The 18509-nt window shown below is 34.0% G+C and overlaps 2 protein-coding genes across 3 annotated transcripts in view; one reads left to right on the forward strand and one right to left on the reverse strand.

Moving 5' to 3' along the window:
• The window catches only part of LOC118197290 (uncharacterized), a 275863-nt gene that overhangs the window by 181396 nt on the left and 75958 nt on the right, over window positions 1-18509 (reverse strand). The gene's annotated exons all lie outside the window — the stretch shown is intronic.
• LOC118197291 (uncharacterized) lies at window positions 4845-13604 on the forward strand. 2 transcript variants are annotated; one of them, XM_035368784.2, is made up of 2 exons: window positions 4845-4968; window positions 12323-13604. In XM_035368784.2, the coding sequence occupies exon 2, from the start codon at window positions 12372-12374 to the stop codon at window positions 13329-13331; it is 960 nt and encodes a 319-aa protein (XP_035224675.1). In that variant the 5' UTR covers window positions 4845-4968; window positions 12323-12371; the 3' UTR covers window positions 13332-13604. The 2 variants fall into 2 exon arrangements, with proteins under 2 accessions (XP_035224675.1, XP_035224676.1); XM_035368785.2 differs by lacking the exon at window positions 4845-4968 and adding an exon at window positions 6480-6586.

Consider the following 18509-nt stretch of genomic DNA (forward strand, 5'->3'; position numbering starts at 1 on the left):
GCCACTGAATTTAAATTAACTTTTATAGTTGCTATTCAAAAGCCTTGTTTTAATCTGCTGCTATTCAAAATTAATTTATTTTTATTTCCCAAATTACTCATTAAAATTTCTGAAAACCTTTAAAAATATTTGTATTATGGATATAACGTTTTTCCTGATAAGGACTTTAACACCTATCTGGGAAAATTTACTCCCGTATTTGATTTTCTCTCAATCTGGCTGCTTTCCTGTCTTACCCTTTCTTTCTTCCTGGGGTTTTTCCATTCAGAGCTTGTTTATATACGTCGCCCAAAGCCCGGAAATGAGGAGAAGAAAACCTCTAACCAACGTTTTGCTGTCTGGGCACAATACCAGATTCTAAAAGGACAACACTGTATCTTGCTGTAATCTGATCCGAGATTTTACACTAGGTGTATTACTCCTTGCATCCTATCCTTAGGGAGGATACAAAGAGTGATTTCACAAGTCTATTGTCTACCTAGGAATATTAATACCAAAAATTTTATTTATTTATTTATTTTGAAGAGTCAGATAAGGCCATGAACGTACTGAGCATTATTATTTACCATCAGACACATTCCTCCGGCCATTGTTTCAGCACAAAGGGCTACCAGACATACAGACATGCACACACACACAACGTACATTCAAAAATATTATTCATTATTAATATTGTGGGGTAATGTAAAATTCTGTTTACTAAATTTGTAAGACCTAATTTGACTATACAATTTATTCGTCTTAATTTGAATTTTTTGTATGTATTTTTTTATATCTCAAGTACGAAATATAAAGACTTATGTCCATAAATCGTAAATAGAAACTTTGATTCATTTATACAATGCTAAAAGCTTGATTTTGCATTGCTTTACAGTAAAAACAGGTGGTTTTGTTTATAATGAGCAAATGTGTCTTAATAGAATTTCTTGAATATGTGATAGAAATGTTTTGATTACAAACCTTTGTTTTAAGAAAAACGTTTAAGTAACAAAAACTGTAAAAGTTACAATGTGATATTCAAACGACATTTCAAGAACCGCGCAAGTTTTCAGTTCTTTCATGAACATTCAGACCCTAAAATTTAGAACATTTTTATACTATGTGGAGAAAGCGTTTTAAGAACTTTAAAAACTTATATTTTAGAGATTTTCAGTTTGTGTTCTGCATTTTATTTGGTGATTATCCATAATATTTTATTATGGTAATTTCGAAGTTGCTTTTTTATGTGTTGTTTATATGTTTAGATATGGGAGAGTTCATAAACCAAATGATGGGGACATAGTGAAACAAAGGCTATGCTATTGAAACAATTCATTTGTTCTTTCATACATAATGTACAAAATCTCTCTTCCTTTGCTAACACTCTAATGCTTTTCTCTAAAGATTTTTTTTATCGTCAAGCGTTTTCTTCTTGAAGGGGGAATATGTAAAATATAAAATTTGAGAAAACAATTTCCAACAAATTACTAACTTAATTAGCAACAGCCCTTTTGGCTCCTGATTTTGTTTCCCTACATCTGCCTTCAAAAATTCTATACTGCATCAATAACGTCACTGATTCTTCTGCAGTAATCTGCAATGCTCTTAGTTCTTGCCTAGTCGCTGTTCAGGATTCAAAGAAAGTGTTCCAAGTTTATTTAATGAACCCTGCTGAACCACGTACTCACTTTTCTATGTTTGCTCCTTACTGGAAAACCTACATCTCTTCGCTTAGCTGTAGCCTCTATTATTGAAATAAGATCAGCATATATAAAATTGTGGGGCGCTTGTAGCACATCTAGTATTGTATCAGTCAAGAACATATGTCTTAATAGATTGGTCATCAAGAAATAAAGTGCTGTCTTAACTATCAAGCTAAATATGTTTTCTAAAGTTCCAGTCATCTAATACGCAACCTGCATGTTTGCAACATCTGTCATAACTATGTCATAACTACAGAGTTAATTGGCGCCTTATTCTCATCTACAAATAAATCATCACACACACACTTAAAATGTGTATATATTGCTCATTATAAACAAAACCACCTGTTCTTACTGTAAAGCAATGAAAAACATGTTCCAATTCCAGGATGATTCCAAATTCATGGTACAAACTTGGAGGGAATGTACAGAACAAAGATACGAATAATATTCTGATAGGAAACCCAAGTCGCAATACATTTATTTAGTCATAAATGCAAATTAAATACATTTACCACAAGAAAACTTTGAAATGAGATTGAGATCACATAACATTTCATATGAATTGCTTCAAATGAAGAACACTTACCATAGAAACTTTTATCACTCATTTAAAAAGATCTTGCTTCAAACTATGTCAAGAAACACATTTGCATGTTACTAATTTGCATAAAAAACACGATTACCGGTAGAGGGCAGTAGATGTGTAACTCAGGAGAGAAAGACACCATTCGCGATTGCATCGTCAAATTTGTGAAACAGGTTCTTTCCGCGTCCCAAACAGAATACTGGTCGACAAAGAACTGTACGCAATCCAAGATTTGAAGAAAGCATCTTGAGATTTGTGGCTGATACACCCAAGTCAAGTACAAGAGCTACTGCGCAATACATAGATGTGAGTCCACATACCATCTGAAGAGTGTTAAACGAAAATCACTTGCGCCCCTTCCATTTTCAGTGACTACAAGCTTTGAATCCTCTGCGCCTGAACTATCCTCTGCGCCTGAACTTCTGCCACTGGCTTTTGCAGCGATCTGCATGGCAGCTGGACTTCACAGCCCATTTGCTATTTACAGATGAGGCGACGTTTACCTGCATGGGTGTATTTATTGCGCACAATTCTCGTGTTTGGGAAACAGAATTCAAACGCATCGTGATCACATGAATCTCAACAGCGAACAGTATGAATGTGTGTGCGGGTATCGTCCACGACTTTTTAATTGGCGCATACATACTGCCGCAGCGACTGAATGGCCAGCGTTATTTTATTTTTCTGGAACAAGTTGCAAGATGTTCCGATTTATATTTGGAAACGAATGTGGTTCCAGTATGATGGGACGCCAGCCCATTTCACTGATGTTCGCAATTACCTGAATGCTACTTATAGGGCGCAACGGATTGGTCGCGTTGGACCAGTCCCTTAGCCACCCCAATCTCCCAATTTATCTAGCCTCGATCATTTTTCTGTAGATATCTGAAGGATCTTGTTTATGCGACTCCAGGTGACTCAGCTGAGGATCTCGTTGCTTCAATATCAGAAGCTGCTGCGTGTGTGCGTGGAATACCCGATATCTTTGCCAGTATACGCCGGTCGCTCAATCGACGCTCTCAAGCTCTTTTTGCCGCTGGTGGACCGAATTTTGAAGAGTTCTTGTAAACATTTTGTTTCAAATGAAACACCGGTATTTCTGATTAAATAAATGAATCTGGGCAAAGAATTAATTCTTAGAATCTGGGCAAAGAATTAATGAGACATTTGCAGAGATCATTGATAGAGTAATCTACAGATTTGCCCTGAAATAGGTCAGCTTCTAAGAAGTGGATCATCTCACGATATTCAGTTTCTAACAAGGCATGTGCCCTTCATCACTTAATTACAAAGATGATGTGAAAACGACAGGTGCTTAAGCTGTGTTGCAAGGGGCCCGGATCTTTATGTGTTCCATTGCAGAGAAACTGCAGAGCATTACCTTCGATAGCATAACATATTAGGTGTTTCCACATTAAAGTGGCCACCACATCCGGCCTTAGTAAAGGTCAAGCTGTAGTCGGCTTAGTTGGCCGCCAGTGGGAAAAAGAAAAAATAGCAAACCTTCTATAGTTAGCAGTGAAACATATTTGTGCATCGGCTGAAAATACTTTAAAAAATCTCTATCCTCCGAAACTCATACACGATTTGCATCAGTATCACAAATATCATACCAATCTGACTGAAGTAACTTTCAACTGCAATCAGTTACTCTACCATAATCCTTATATATTCTGTACTTGCATTAACTGTATTTTGCTTGACGTATTTCTTTTTTTATTTAAGTTAACATATTTTTAAATTTCGTAAAATTAATAATGTCTTATATTTTAATTTTAAATAATTGTGACTTTTGCCTTATTTAATGCATTATTTTAATTTTTATAGCAATAACTGTGTTAATTATTTACTGTCATACTTAATGTTTCATTAATAATTTAACTTACTTTGATCATTGTGGCATGTATATCCATATAACTCTGTTATATTTTGTTCCTGTATTGCATGCATATCTACAAAACGTATTAGACGTTCACGTTACGGAAGGCTATTAACAGTATTTCAGATTTTCAATTCATATCTAAGTTAGTAACATATAGAAGCTGTACGTGTTCTCCTTGCCTGCACTACATCCTTCATTCATCCCTGTACCATTCACTCGTATAGCATTCGTCATGCCTCCCAAACTTTGACTGATGATGAACTGAAAGGTCAGTTTGCTAACTGTCCCAATGGTCGTATGCCCCGCTCACAAGAAAAAAAAAAAAAAAAAAAAAGGAGAGAAAGAATGAAAATCGGAAAGGCAGTAAAATATTTCAGAAAAATACTGACATCAATAAAATTACTTCATAAATAAATTGATAATGCATTAAGAGATGGTTTTGAATATACAACATAATAAGAAATTTCTTTTAAAATTTTATACGCAAAAGGATAAAATTTTTCAGCTCAGGTTTTATCAAATATTTATGTTAGCAATCGTATTGTTTATCAGCCCTTAATAAATAATAAATAATAATATAATGAAATAATATAATGATAAAAATGAAAAATGCATTATTTCATGTAATTTATTATCGTTGTCATGTAATTTATCAGCATTTCAATCGAACTATAAACTCTACGGGAAATTCCCTTTTGAAAAATATATCTGCTTTGAAAACTCGTCATTTCCTTTATATATCAGAAGTAACTGTGAATTTCAGTTCTATCTGGAAAACTGGGGAATATACAGGAGGAAGAGTTTGTTTTACAGAGGTAACTGTTGTTGTTTAATAGCTGTATAATAGACCCATATCTCTAAACTATTCTTGAAATTATTAACGACTTTCCTTGCTAAAATGTTTCGTCTTGGAATTAAATGTTGTTAAAACTAATATTTGTGTTATGGAATATTTTGTGAGTAATGAATACATGAATTATTGTTTGTGTTCCTATCTTGGAAAAGTTTTAAACCTATTAAAAGCTGGATAGTTAAGACCGCCATATACTTACAGTTTGATAGAACATGAACGAAGTTAGATGCATTGGCTGCATGAGCCTTTTTGTGTTTTTTCCTTATGTGTAAGTCAATTTGTCTTAAATGGATTATATGTCAGTTTAGTCTTAGGATTAAATTAAATTAAAAGTCTTAGGATTAAAAGTCAATTTGTTTTAAAATGTCCTCCACGAAATTTTCTGTTCTTAGCAGATAAATATAGCGTGTTTTTTTTATTATTATTAAAGTGAACTAACCAATAAAAAAAATTCTGAAAATTAAAAAGTATGTGTGAAGTATGTATGAAAAAAGTAAAAGTATGTATGAAAATTAAAAGTATGTACGAAAAAAGGTATGTATGAGGAAGAGGCGAATGAATAACGTTAAGTTTGAGTAAAAAAACAAACTCATGTTTCTATCAAGATTAATTGACAACCTACTTCATATACTGGCTATGTAGATCCTCACAGATTTTTTTATATAACGGAAAAACTAATCATCTAGCTATACACCTACAAAATGAAAGAAAAACTTATATATATATTTGTGTACGTAATACTTATCTATATGTATGTACTTACATGAAATAATGTATTTATATGTAGATATAGATATAGATAGCTAATAATTTTATTATATACATATATATTTTATTATATATAATAATTTATTTCCTAAACAGTATTGATTAATTGATTATATTATCTCCTAAGTTTAATTAAAGTAGAACTATTTTAAAAGTGTGCATCCATACTGGTAAGTTATATTTTGAAAGATGTTTTGAAGTAATTTGAAAGCAAAATGTTAATAATGTTTTAGCGGGGACTGGAGTTAAATCATCACGAAGAATAATATTTCAATTGTATATCAATTATTATATATATATATATATATATATATATATATATATAATATATAGGTAGGTAGATAGATATATAATAATTTTATTATATACATATATATTATACTATATATATATTATAAAAATGTTTCATTAAAACGTTATTAGTAAAGTTAAATAATTCTCTTCCGCCAATGTTACAAGGAATGAAATATGAATTTATTTTTAGAGATGATAAGATTAAAATTTTAGGATTGTATTATTTTTCGTGTATTTACATGCTTGCACTTTATTATTTACTTATGTTTTCTGAATTTAATGATATTGCAAATTGGTTTGCAGGAATAATTAATCAATTTATTTTGTTTGCAACTGAAATTGCATAATTTAAAATTTAATTTGCTTTTATATATATATATATATACATAATGTTGTATAGACATTAGGTATTTTTTTTTGGAAGCAGGAGAAGTGAAAAATGATCAACGCCTTCGCCGGGAATCGAACCACGGACCTTTGGAACACGCGCCCAGCGTGTAGACCACCACACCACGAAGGTATGTTAAGAAGGCTGGAGAAATACCTTATATACCCTTTTAAAATGCGACTGGGGTTTTAGGGGACCCAATCGCCAAATCCCGGGTGTGAAGATTCATCATCCACCACCCTTTTAGTTCGGGCGCCACTATAGAAATATTAGGTATTTATTTGGTATTTTTTGGAAGCAGGAGAAATGAAAAGTAAGCAATGCCTTCGCCGGAAATTGAACCACGGACATCTGGAAGACGCGCTGAGCGTGCAGACCATCACACCACGAAAGCATGCTAAGAAAGCGAGAGAAATACCTTATAATGTAATATATATATACACGAGTGTTTGTGTAATATAACGAGTAGAATAATTCAGTCACTTGTCGACAGTGTTGAAAACGCATTAGGAAACTCAAGCTCAAGGTAAATTAGAATAATTAGTAAATTTAGGTTAAAATAATTGAAACAAAAAAATAACAATGAAAGGAGTCAGTGAAAGGAAAGGCAACGCCATGGTACGTAGAATCTCTTCCACCTATCGCATGCTCTAAGGGTGTTACAAATGACAGCCATTAGGAAATCGGCTGTCAAATGAAATGGCTGACGATGCCATAATTCCTGGTTGTCGAGCTAGGTGATGGTCGAAAGTCAGGTGAATATCACACCGCTGTCCTAGACACCTCAAGTTACGTCATCGCTGGTCATCGAAGTTCAGTTCGAAGTGGGACCCATTGCTGAAAACAAATCTACTCCAGTCTGTGATACCCCAGCTCGAATGCGGCCGGCACCACTACAAACGTGCTGGAGCTGAGGGACAGTTGGCGCAATGGCCTTTGTGACTTCTTCCCCCCTGCGCTGAGTCGTTTGTCAATCGAGATTGCACTCACTGTTGCCCAAAAGATAGACATCCCTGTATTGAAGTATTCAGTAGAACGGTTCACTACTTTAATTAATTTATTTTATAAACAACCTTCTAATGCGCAATTATCTAATTTTAAGCGCTATATGATAAATATTTCTGTAATAGTAACTATTACAAAAACTCTGCTAACTCTTTTGAATCTTATATTTAATTTATTTAGATTAAGTGTTCATTATTTTATCTAGCTATTTATTTTATTTTGTTTATTATTACTATTATTACTATTATTGTCGTTAACATAAACTGTGTATTAATGAGTCTTTAATATTTATTTGTATTAAATTTATCTTGATTAATTGTGCATTAATTTGCTTAACCAATTTTTATTAAAACCTGTAAGTGTAATTTGCTAATTATATGTTGCTATTTGGTTTTATAGTTTTAAAGCGTTATAATGTGCTGCTGGTGGTACTCGGTTATTAGTCTTCACCTGTCTGTCAACAGCTTTAGTTTTATTCCTAACGTGAAGTGTTCTCACTTAATATCGTAACTTCAGTATTATTTTTTGCACTTATAAGTACTTTACGTACATTACTGTAACTTAAGTGTGCATCCAGGTACGGCAACCCCTTCAGCTGACTTTATTAACTCCATACGTACGTACCAAGACTTCCCTTCTGCACAGCTGCAAATAAAGAGAACAACAAACTCTTCTACTTCTGTTCCCAGAATAGAGGCTACCAATCATATTTGTGACCAGCTACAATTGTTCATTACACATTCCAACTTAAATAGTCAGCAAAAGTCATTCTAAAAAACTTAAATAGTCAGCATCTGTGAGAAAGGAAATAACTTCCTTTGTAAATACAGTTCGCAATACATTTCAAAAAGAAAAATTTCATGTTCAGCTACAAAGCCAAATTCGGGCATTGCAACAGCGGTGCGGGTCATTTGGAAACCATTGCTCCTACTGCAATTATTCCGTAACCTCCTCCTGCTAGAAGAAAAAGAGAAAACGAAACGGGAGTACTAAGACTTATTTCACCGAAATACGAAAGAAAATGCGCCAGACAAAGCCGCCTGGGAAAAAGTAATCTGAACACTTTTTTACTAATCACGCCGTACGACTTAGATCGAACTCCTAAGCGGGTTAGGGTCCAGCATACCTCCGACATAAGTGCAAGAATAGGCATTACGTTTGAAGAAGTTCGCATTATCCGTTCTAAAGAACTGATGGTGGGAACACTGATGGGGAACACGTAAACATGCTTCGGAAATCGATAAAGGAAAACCTGCGCTTTCTTCAATAGTTTCTGGGAAAATCTTCAGTATCCGAAAGACTTCGGTAATAGTTTACAGTTTGCCACAGCTGACGATATAAAGTGAGACATTTGGGAATCTGGCTTCGTCAGTAACACAGTCCTAAATAAAGGCGCAGTTTCCACGGCTTCCTCGATCCAAATGAAAGAGACGCATTGGGAACGACCTTCAGGAAACCTGCGCAGCCATCAAGCGGAAGATTTTAAAGGGTAAACGGGAATGTTGGCAAAAATATTCTACCAGTGCTATTGAAAATTATGGAAGATTATTCAGAATAGTTCCTGATAAGGTCTGCAAAATAATAGGCCTAATTGCGTCTGTTTGTCATTATGTTAACACAAATTCTCAAACTTTGACACACGTTTTGGAAACTAATTTTCAGCATGATGAGCTCCATAAAGACATCATTGTGCAGAAAGAAATACGAATTAATACTGAGCAACAATATATTTCACCCATTGCTGTCTCTGAGCCGTTTCCAGCAAGAAAGGAACTAAATGACATAATCAAAAAGCTCAACGGCATTCTCAAACTAATGCACAACAAGCACCTGGCATTACGTTCCTCCTGTATACAAAAGTACTGGAGATTTCCCCACTTTCCTCAGGGCCCCAAAACTGCAGAAGTTGCCTTCTTCCTAAAGGAAAATAAAGATCCGAATGAGGCCACTTCATAGAGGTCTATCAGGCTGCTTCCAGCCATAGGAAAAATCCTCGAAAGAGTGACACTTCAATGAGTGAATTTTAACATTCATGCTAATAAATTCATACATGCTAATCAATATAGAAGAAAAGCAGTGCACCACACTACTGAATCACCTGCTGAACACGGTACTTAAAAACAAACAGAATAAAGAGGATCACCATCGACATTCTAGGAGCCTTCGATTCGTTGTGATGGCATATATGTTTTGGAATGTTTCATAGATACTAGTTTTCCGAAAACTTTACTTGACTTCATCTATAGCTAGCTGAGTGAAAGAGAAATTTAAGCCACAACGGACGGAGACGTCAGCTTGCAAAATATTATTAAAAACAGCCTAGGGAGATTCTGCCCAATTCCGCTTTTGAGGAACCTGGTAGCTAACACCGCTTTCAACCTGCTAAAGCGCACGAGCTTACTCCATGTATAAACCTACATGGCAGGAACATAATATAATTCGTGAGATATTTTCGTTACTTGGGTGTGGCTGCACAAACTGTCTAACACAGTAAGGAAAACAACAGTTCCTAGCTAGGGCTTATCCTCGCAGATGCCCAAGGTGTGTCCCTTCTATGCGCCATAAAGTATATACTACCGCATGCTACTATAAAGTGCTTATGTGCTCAGCGATGGTATGTCACCATCGCTGAGCGCATAGCACTTTATGGTATCTCCGTGTGAGGCGTCAATGTCACGAATAACAAGCACAAGCTTTGAACTCTGCACAAAGACCATTTCTGTTTATCATCTGCAGAGGATTCCGAACATTTTCAACAAATAGTAAGGGAAAAGGGAAGAGATTAGCAAGAAATGAAATAAAAGTCAATTATAAATACGAGCAAAAGGATTTATTACAGACAAAAGTTACAAATGTTCGATATATCTGCCACTATTAGCGAAGATGCACAGAATACTATCAAAGAAATATACCCATGGTAATATGATGCAGATCGATTTGGACATTCAATGCTTTCCGAGCGATATTTTCTTTTGAAAGCCACTTAGTGTAGCAAATCACTACGTTTTATCCGGAATTTTACATAATACCAAAGCCACTGTTAAATCAAGGAACAACAGATGACATGCGAATAGAGTATAATGCAAAATAATGGGAACACTGAACTGATTTAAAAACAGTTATTTCACTCTCTTAGCCACGAGTAATGAGGAACCTTCTTGCATTCAAATGATATTTTGTAAAATATTCCGTACACCGAACTCCAACCTCATGCTTGTGGGCAGTGCTGATACGTAAGTTGTAACTGTGACACTGCATAGTATGTAACCTGTGAGTAAGCGTAATATTTCGAAAACCGTGGAATCAAGATGAATGCACTGGTTTCGAAATTTCCGAGAAAGGATCTGCCGGATTTCCACCCACATTCTCCGATCGCTGTATTTGAAGTGTTGATGGTAGAACTTTCTGGAATTGATTGAGATAGTTTGTAATACGTCGGACACCTGTTCTGGCACCCTCTGTAAATGGCTTGATGACTGCAATATTCATTGGCGGCTGACACACCTTTTCAGTCATATTTCTATTCCATGTTTACGAACTTGCTAATTAAATCATGCACAGTCTGCCTTCAGCACAAGTCGCTATGGATACGAAAAAAGGGAATTATTGCTTCCCGAAACAATGACATCGTTTCTGTAAAAGAACTTCATGAATTCACTCCATTGTTTTGGGGAAAGCCTCGCTGTGCTTCTCCTTAAAATGCGTAACCAAATAACAGCGCTTCACTTGAATACTGTTTTTGTTTCTAAATGGATATTTAGACAAAAGAGGGGCAGGAGGAGGTTAAGGACGTTACAGTAAGCTTAAACGATAGAGCTGTCTCTTGTTTTTGCGAAAAAGAAGTTCTGTAGGTGTTGCGGGTATTGCCTCTTTCGCTTCCCCACTTTAAAAACGTTATCAGTTTTGTTTCCTTTCTACATATACTGTTCTAATGCTGTACGTTATTTTCTGTTTCGCACAATCTCGTGCCATAGCGAAATCTTAGAGTTCGTATTGGATATTTTCACGACACTGTTATGTTAACTGTGATACATTTTCTATCCCTGTTGTCATGTAACACAAGTGCATATCATCCTAGTTAGTCTGAAAAGCTCGCTTTCCGCATCACCAAAGTTATCATTAGTTGGTTTGTACTTTACTATTACCTTGTATTTGTAATTTCTTAAATGCATACTGCAAATATATTATGTATTCCAAATTTCTTCTTGTTAATTGCGTAAATTGTAAGAACATGTTTTCTTCATTCCAAAATACTGATTAGATGTGGATGCTTTGTTAAATATGGTGACATTTAGCAATCAAATTTTGAGCTATAGCTATAATTAAGTTGAATGAATTAAAAGTTAATTAATTTCACTTTTAAGGACTTAAATTTCAATTAATCGCTCTAGTAAAACATCATCATTTTAATAATAATAATATTTTAGCCCCAAGTGCACAAGAAATAAATTTAATTTTGTCATTCAAAACCACAGAAACATGTGGTTTATGAATTTCGCGTTAATAATCTACAAAATTCAGGTTTGACATTTCTCCGCGAATCATTGTTGAGCTGATCAGTAATTTAGCTGTCTCATCAATAAGAACCTTAGTTGATCAGGATACAGGTAGGGAAGATAAATGATACACACTCAAGGAAAGTGAAAGATAACCACATAAGCAATAAAAACTTATATGAAGATTGAACTCTCAGCTTCAATTTTTGACCTATAGTTTGCATTCACTAAACATCATACTGTCTGCCGTGGATGGCTATAAAAATAAAATTAATTAGCGTACTAACATTTTACATGTGTGGGTTGCATATTCAAATATTTTTTAAATAAAAGAATTTTAGATGATTTACTTTTTTTCATTTTAGATTGAGAACTAGACTATAGCTTGAACCAGTGTCTCAATATTTCCAAGTAATGGACAACCCAGAATTACTCAAACAAGACCCAAAATTGATGGATGGATGTGAATCTGAAGGACGAGAAGAAACCTCACTTTCGAGATCAACTCAACGAAACGACATAGCTGAATCAGAATTAGCAAGTGAAGAAGAATCTTTCATGAACTCTAAGACACTGTCGACCAGCAATGATTTAAAATCTAATATTACTGTGTCAGAGCATAACCGGTTTACTTTACCAACATCTCACTATGAGATATCTGCTGATACACATAGAGAAACTGAAATACGTAATAATACACCTAGAACCACTGGTTGTGAAGGGATTACAACTGAGTGCCAGTTAATGAGTGAAACAGAACCAGCGACTGCTCATATTGATCAGACGCTACCATCAATCATAACTGATGACGATTACATCTTTTACAACAATCCATCAATAATTCTTGCTGATACCAGTAAAATAGGAAAATGGTTACTGTTCTGCGATATCGGGGAGAGATGTTCGGAAAATAATATGACAGACTTAGACCGAGCATGGCTGAAAACAATTGACCTCATTAAAAGTACCAATCTTCGAATCATTCGAGCAAAATGCTCTACAGCAGCTAAGGTTCTTGACTGTTCGGTGCGTTCAACGCCACATGGTGTTATTATGTTTTACACCCCTAATTTCACTAATAAAGCAGAAGTGAGAAGCATAGCTGATGAAATTTATCTGAAAATAGGTAAAACAGAAGATAGTGCGTCAACTCTGTTCGAAATGTTTTATAAAACTGATGAAGCAAGTAGACAAGGCGAGTACGTTCATCATCAGAAGAGAAATATTTCTACTTACTCATATAGGAATGGAGCATTTTTCGAACGAGATATGAATTCTTATGAATGGAAACTTGTTCGAGGCTCTTCAGGTTCGAACTCAGATGGCCACTACAAACAAGGAAGCCCATTTAAAAGACAGTTTGCAAGGAGATAGCCGGGAAGTTCGACATAAAATTTCGACATAGATGATTTCTTGTCAACAAAAGTAGATTTACCCTGTTGCCAAGCAAATATTCTGCTTGACGACATGTGATTTTAGAGTCTCTTCAAATTAAACGTTCTCTAGAAAGAATCAGAAGGTTTCGCAAAAATGATCTCTAAAAAATTATGATAAAATGAAACAATATACAATGTCATTTATTTCCTGTTAATAAGTGATGAGTTTATTCATAAAATGCTGCAAATAAATCTAAATTATAAAAATGTATTTAATTCAGGAATTAATTTGGACTCTTATTTCCCTACAGTGCAGATGATTATCCTAGAGGAATTTACTTAATTCAGTAACTGAACATTTTTAAGCAAAATGTTGGTAAATTTAATTAACATTTAAAAAAAGCGGAAATAAGTTTTATATATAATTTTCAAACTTATTACCCATGTTTTGAATTATTTATTGCAGATGCATAGTTTCAATTAAGAAAAATGAATCAAATATGGAAGCCATTCATATTATGCACAATTTTGGCTACGTAATACAGCACGTAAGAAGAGCTTTCTGCCTTCCATAAAGCAACACGATTTGCATAAATAGTTTTTGAACTCAAAATTTAGAGTTTTACTTTTTATTTGATGCACATCAAATTAGTACATAATTAATAAGAATTACATATTTTTAAATCAGTTTAATCAGTCATTATATTGTGAAAAACCACTGAAGCTGCATAACTCTGGAATGCTTCATTCTAACGCACACCTTTTGTTCGTTTTGGTCATACCAACTATTTTTAGCTGGTATATCTTACTGCATGAAGATCAATTCTCATTTATAGTAAAAACAAAAATGTATTTTAAAGATCTCAGAATTAGTTACTGAAGTACATTTATCCCCTTTTCTATGTGCTTCAAATACGCAAATTCAGATCCTGGACGTTTCATATTTTTACGTGGCTTATAATATTGCTTATAGGGAAAATTTTTGTTTAGATAAGCCTTAAAAATCAAAATGATGATATCAAAACTTATTTCAGAAGTCTATAACTCCATTAATTTTATTCATAGATATTTGATATTTAAATCATTTAAGCTAAGAACGTATACGGGATTTTATTCTGCAAAATCTCAACTGAAACAATGAATAGTGTTTCTATTTTATTTTAACTTAAAATGCGACTGACATGAAATGTATATAGATATATAAATGAAATTATATATTTCTTTCTAATAAAGCCTATTAAAATGAAAAAATGAGTAAGTTATCGCGTATCTTGTAAGACTGACATACTTAACTATATAATAAAGTGTTGCGTTGAATCTAACTGAATATTATTTCATTCAGTCGTTCTCGCCTTTAAATTAAATCTGGCTCCATTATAGAACACTTGAAAGGAAATATTTTAAATAAACAATTATATTTTGTTGCTGAAGAAAGCCGAACTTTATTTGCTTACACACTTAAGGAAATCAAAGCATTATTCTAATCTGTCTTACTATTGCCAAACTACAAAACAAAACTCCATCTAAAATAAAAGGAAAACAACAGCTGTTGATTATCGTTAACCAATATAAATCATGGAGCTCACAACATAAATCTTAAAGTTATACTACACTAGTGTGCAAAACGTAAACAACGTTTCTGATTTTGGTCATAACGTCACAAAAAATCAACTAAGAGATATGAAATTCATGCTGCAGAGGCACAATGGAAAAGTTTGAAAAATGCATAGTAGCAAAAAAAATTGACTAGAATGCATATATAACAAAATGAACAGAAAAGGGCGTTTTTGAAAGAATGGCGTTATACAAAGACTTGTTTGGTGAAGAGGGTGAACCACAAACCAAACAGCCTTAGTAAGAGATATGACCGTCCCTAACTACTATGGCTGCGTTCCACCGTCTGTCGATTCTCAACGCCAGATTAGTAAATAGTTCTTGGGGTAAGAGTTCCCATTCTTCAAGGAGCATCTGTTTCAGCTTTCTGGTGTTCTCTGGAGGATATGATCGTTCAGCCAGGCGTCTCTCTAAAGTATCTCACACTTATTCAATGGAATTTAAATCAAAGCAACACTCTGGCCAATCCATTTAGTGGATATTATCACTTTCCAGGAGCTCCTCAACAGAATGCTGAGTCAAATGTGGCCGTCATCCGTAAAACCTAATTCCGGACCAATGGCACTCCCGAAAAGACTCACGTGAAACAGGATAATGTCATCACTATAACGATCTCCGGTAAGCAAACCTCTGTCAAAAATGTGGAACTCTGTTCATAATGCCTCCCTATGTAAGTATAGCCAAGACTACCTCCAAAGTCCTTTTTTCCTGAAGTTAATAGGATTGAAGCGTGTTCCTACATCTTTCCGTATCACGTGGCGTCTAAAATTGTTCTGCTGAAACGATTCTGATCTATAAAAAGAACGGGACTCCACTGTCAAAGTGGTCAGTCTTTGTATTTTCTACACCAGTGTAAACGGTACCGCCAACAGGCTAATCTCAATGTTATGCAGCGCTCAGGACGGTGGGCGAATAGGTCATCTTTATGAAGTCACCTGGCCACAGTAAATCGGGACGCCTGCCATCTGGTTGCCTTGTGCAACTACTGAGCAATGTTACCCGCTGTCTGATTTCGATCTCCTAAAGGGCGATGTATCCGTCATCAATCACCGTTTAGAGAGATAACACTTTTATAAGCTCCAAACTCTAGGGTGACAGACGTCAAACTATTCCCCTTCTCAAGCTTTCCAGACATTCTACCACGCGCAAAGGTGTCCTGATGTTTCATGTACTCATACTGCACACACGTTTTGCTTGCAGAATGCCTGGAAATCTGCTTTTCTTTCTTTTTAAGTCGCCTTGCCCTGCACGCACTGACTCCTCGCGTTTTGCTTGTCCTGACATCTAAGTAATGCATATGCGACTATAGTATCATGGCGCCACTTATGTCATGATGCCATAATTACATATGAATTGCCTTTTTAATGAGTTAGCTTTTCACTATACTGATCGCAAAAACCTTTTGTAACAGTTTCTTGGGTGTATGTTGAAAAATTGTCTAAACATTAAAGTAATCACTAATAAATTCACTAAAGTTTATTTAACTAGAAAAAAAGAAATAGGAATTATTTTTTATAACTAGCCACTTACGCGGTAGCCGGCTATAATAATAATTTTAAAAAGAAAAAATATATATAATAGTTTTATGAGTCTAGCTAGCGTAATTTCGTAATATTTAATATCTTTAAAATTTATGATTAGACATCTTATGATTTAAATGTATTTTTATTTAAAGCAATTAGATTAAAAAGTAGAAAAAATAATCTTAAGAATTGCTTTATTGCTTTTAAATCACTCGGTTTGTTAATCAGTAACTGATATATTGAATCTAAAAGTTAAATACCTTAGGATTTGACGAATGGCATCATACTGGGACTTGGAAGGTAAAAATGTTTTATTTCAGGCAGTGGCAATACGATGCTTTTAAATTGCCTGGGTTTGCTGATTGAAAGTAAAAAATAAATATCTTGTATTTTACCGAATGGCAACAATTTGACGCGATGGCGATACAAGTATTTTATTTGGAGCAATGTTGCCACTGGTCACTTTTATGTTGCTGAGTTTGTTAATCAAAAATTCATTCAATTCGAAAAAAATATGAATTAAAAAATTAGAAATTCAATTTTCGGGATTTGTCGGCACATGTTCTGGTGGAGGAAAAATGTTCCAAATCTGGTGGCTCTACGCATCGCCATTTCTCCAGAATACGAGTAACATACGTACAACTTCTTCATTATTTGATAACTGGGATTTTGTAAACTTTTCTCCTTAACTTCAAACTATTCCTAGTTAAACGTAATCTGATATAAGGATCTTTCAGTAGCGAAACTTTGAATAATGTTTTTGAGTGTTTAAGTCATTATACAAAAACTCTACTTTTACTAGAAATAATAAAAATCAATGGTTCATCTACAAACACACGATGAAATTCAAAAATGAAATCCTAAATGCAGCAACAATATATGATGAAATAGAATGTCCTGTTAAATTTATTTAAATAAAATTTCATAATTCTAGTAATTGACAAACAATTGTGGTCAATAAAATCTAAGCATGATGTTCGACACGAAATAATTTTACCTGAAAAGAATAGAATAGTATGAAAAAAATGGTGAAAAGAAATTTGTATTTGAGAGAAATAGAATCTGCATTGTAATAATACGGAAAAATCAAAGCAATAATACTACAGAGCAATAACAATATTATAATGATCATGCTTTTTTAGCTCAAAATAATAATAATTAAAGCTTTCACACTGGAATATATTTACTTTTTTATCCCGAATGAAACTATTTTAGTAAAATAAGACATTATATATTGGAAAGCAGCTGAAATATTTTTCGACTGAATTCGTGAGAACATCGGAAGATAGAATTAAGCAAACAAATAAAAAAAGGGAGGGTGAAACATCCCTTCAGAAAAGACACATGTTTATTTGTCATTGATAAATGTAGTATCGACTGTATTAAAATAAATATATGCTGCCTTGAGAATTTCTGCCAACAGTTTCCCAACTAATTATTCTGTATGCAGCTTACAGCAATAATCCTCTCCTCACAACTGTAAATAGTTCCATTCATGAAGAAGTTAATATTTGTAAAACATTCTTTTCTTTTTTACCATTTCCTTCAAGGTATTGTTTCACTGTTTTGTCCTTGGGAAGAGGAAACCGGGGTTTCATTTTATTACACAGCATTTACTTGGATGAAGACTCGTTTAGGAAGTAGGAATTACGTTCAGTAGTCCATATCTGTATGTCATTTTGGAACATTTTAAATCTCAGTAATGGTCCTTAATTTTAAGTTTTGGTAACGGAGAACTACTTCTGTAGGTAAAGGAAGAAAGCAACTCATTTACATTCTATACAAATTTTGGATTCATAGGCTTAACATTTTTTTTTTTTTTTTTGGCTTCTAACGGCACAATATTTGCTTTGCTTGCATTATTTGAATTGAAATGTTCGCATCATTGTTTTGACACCTTTGCATTATCTGAATTTATATAAATTAATTTATGTGTTTTGATGACTAAGGCTTTTTAGATGAATATGATTTTATTTAATATTAAAGAAGAATTGATTTAAATATTCAATAGAAAAATTAAAATACAAGATAACTTAAAA

Source organism: Stegodyphus dumicola, chromosome 2, assembly GCF_044657685.1.
Source record: "Stegodyphus dumicola isolate Sdum_Otavi_A_Nest chromosome 2, ASM4465768v1".
In the NCBI taxonomy this organism is placed as follows: domain Eukaryota; kingdom Metazoa; phylum Arthropoda; class Arachnida; order Araneae; family Eresidae; genus Stegodyphus; species Stegodyphus dumicola.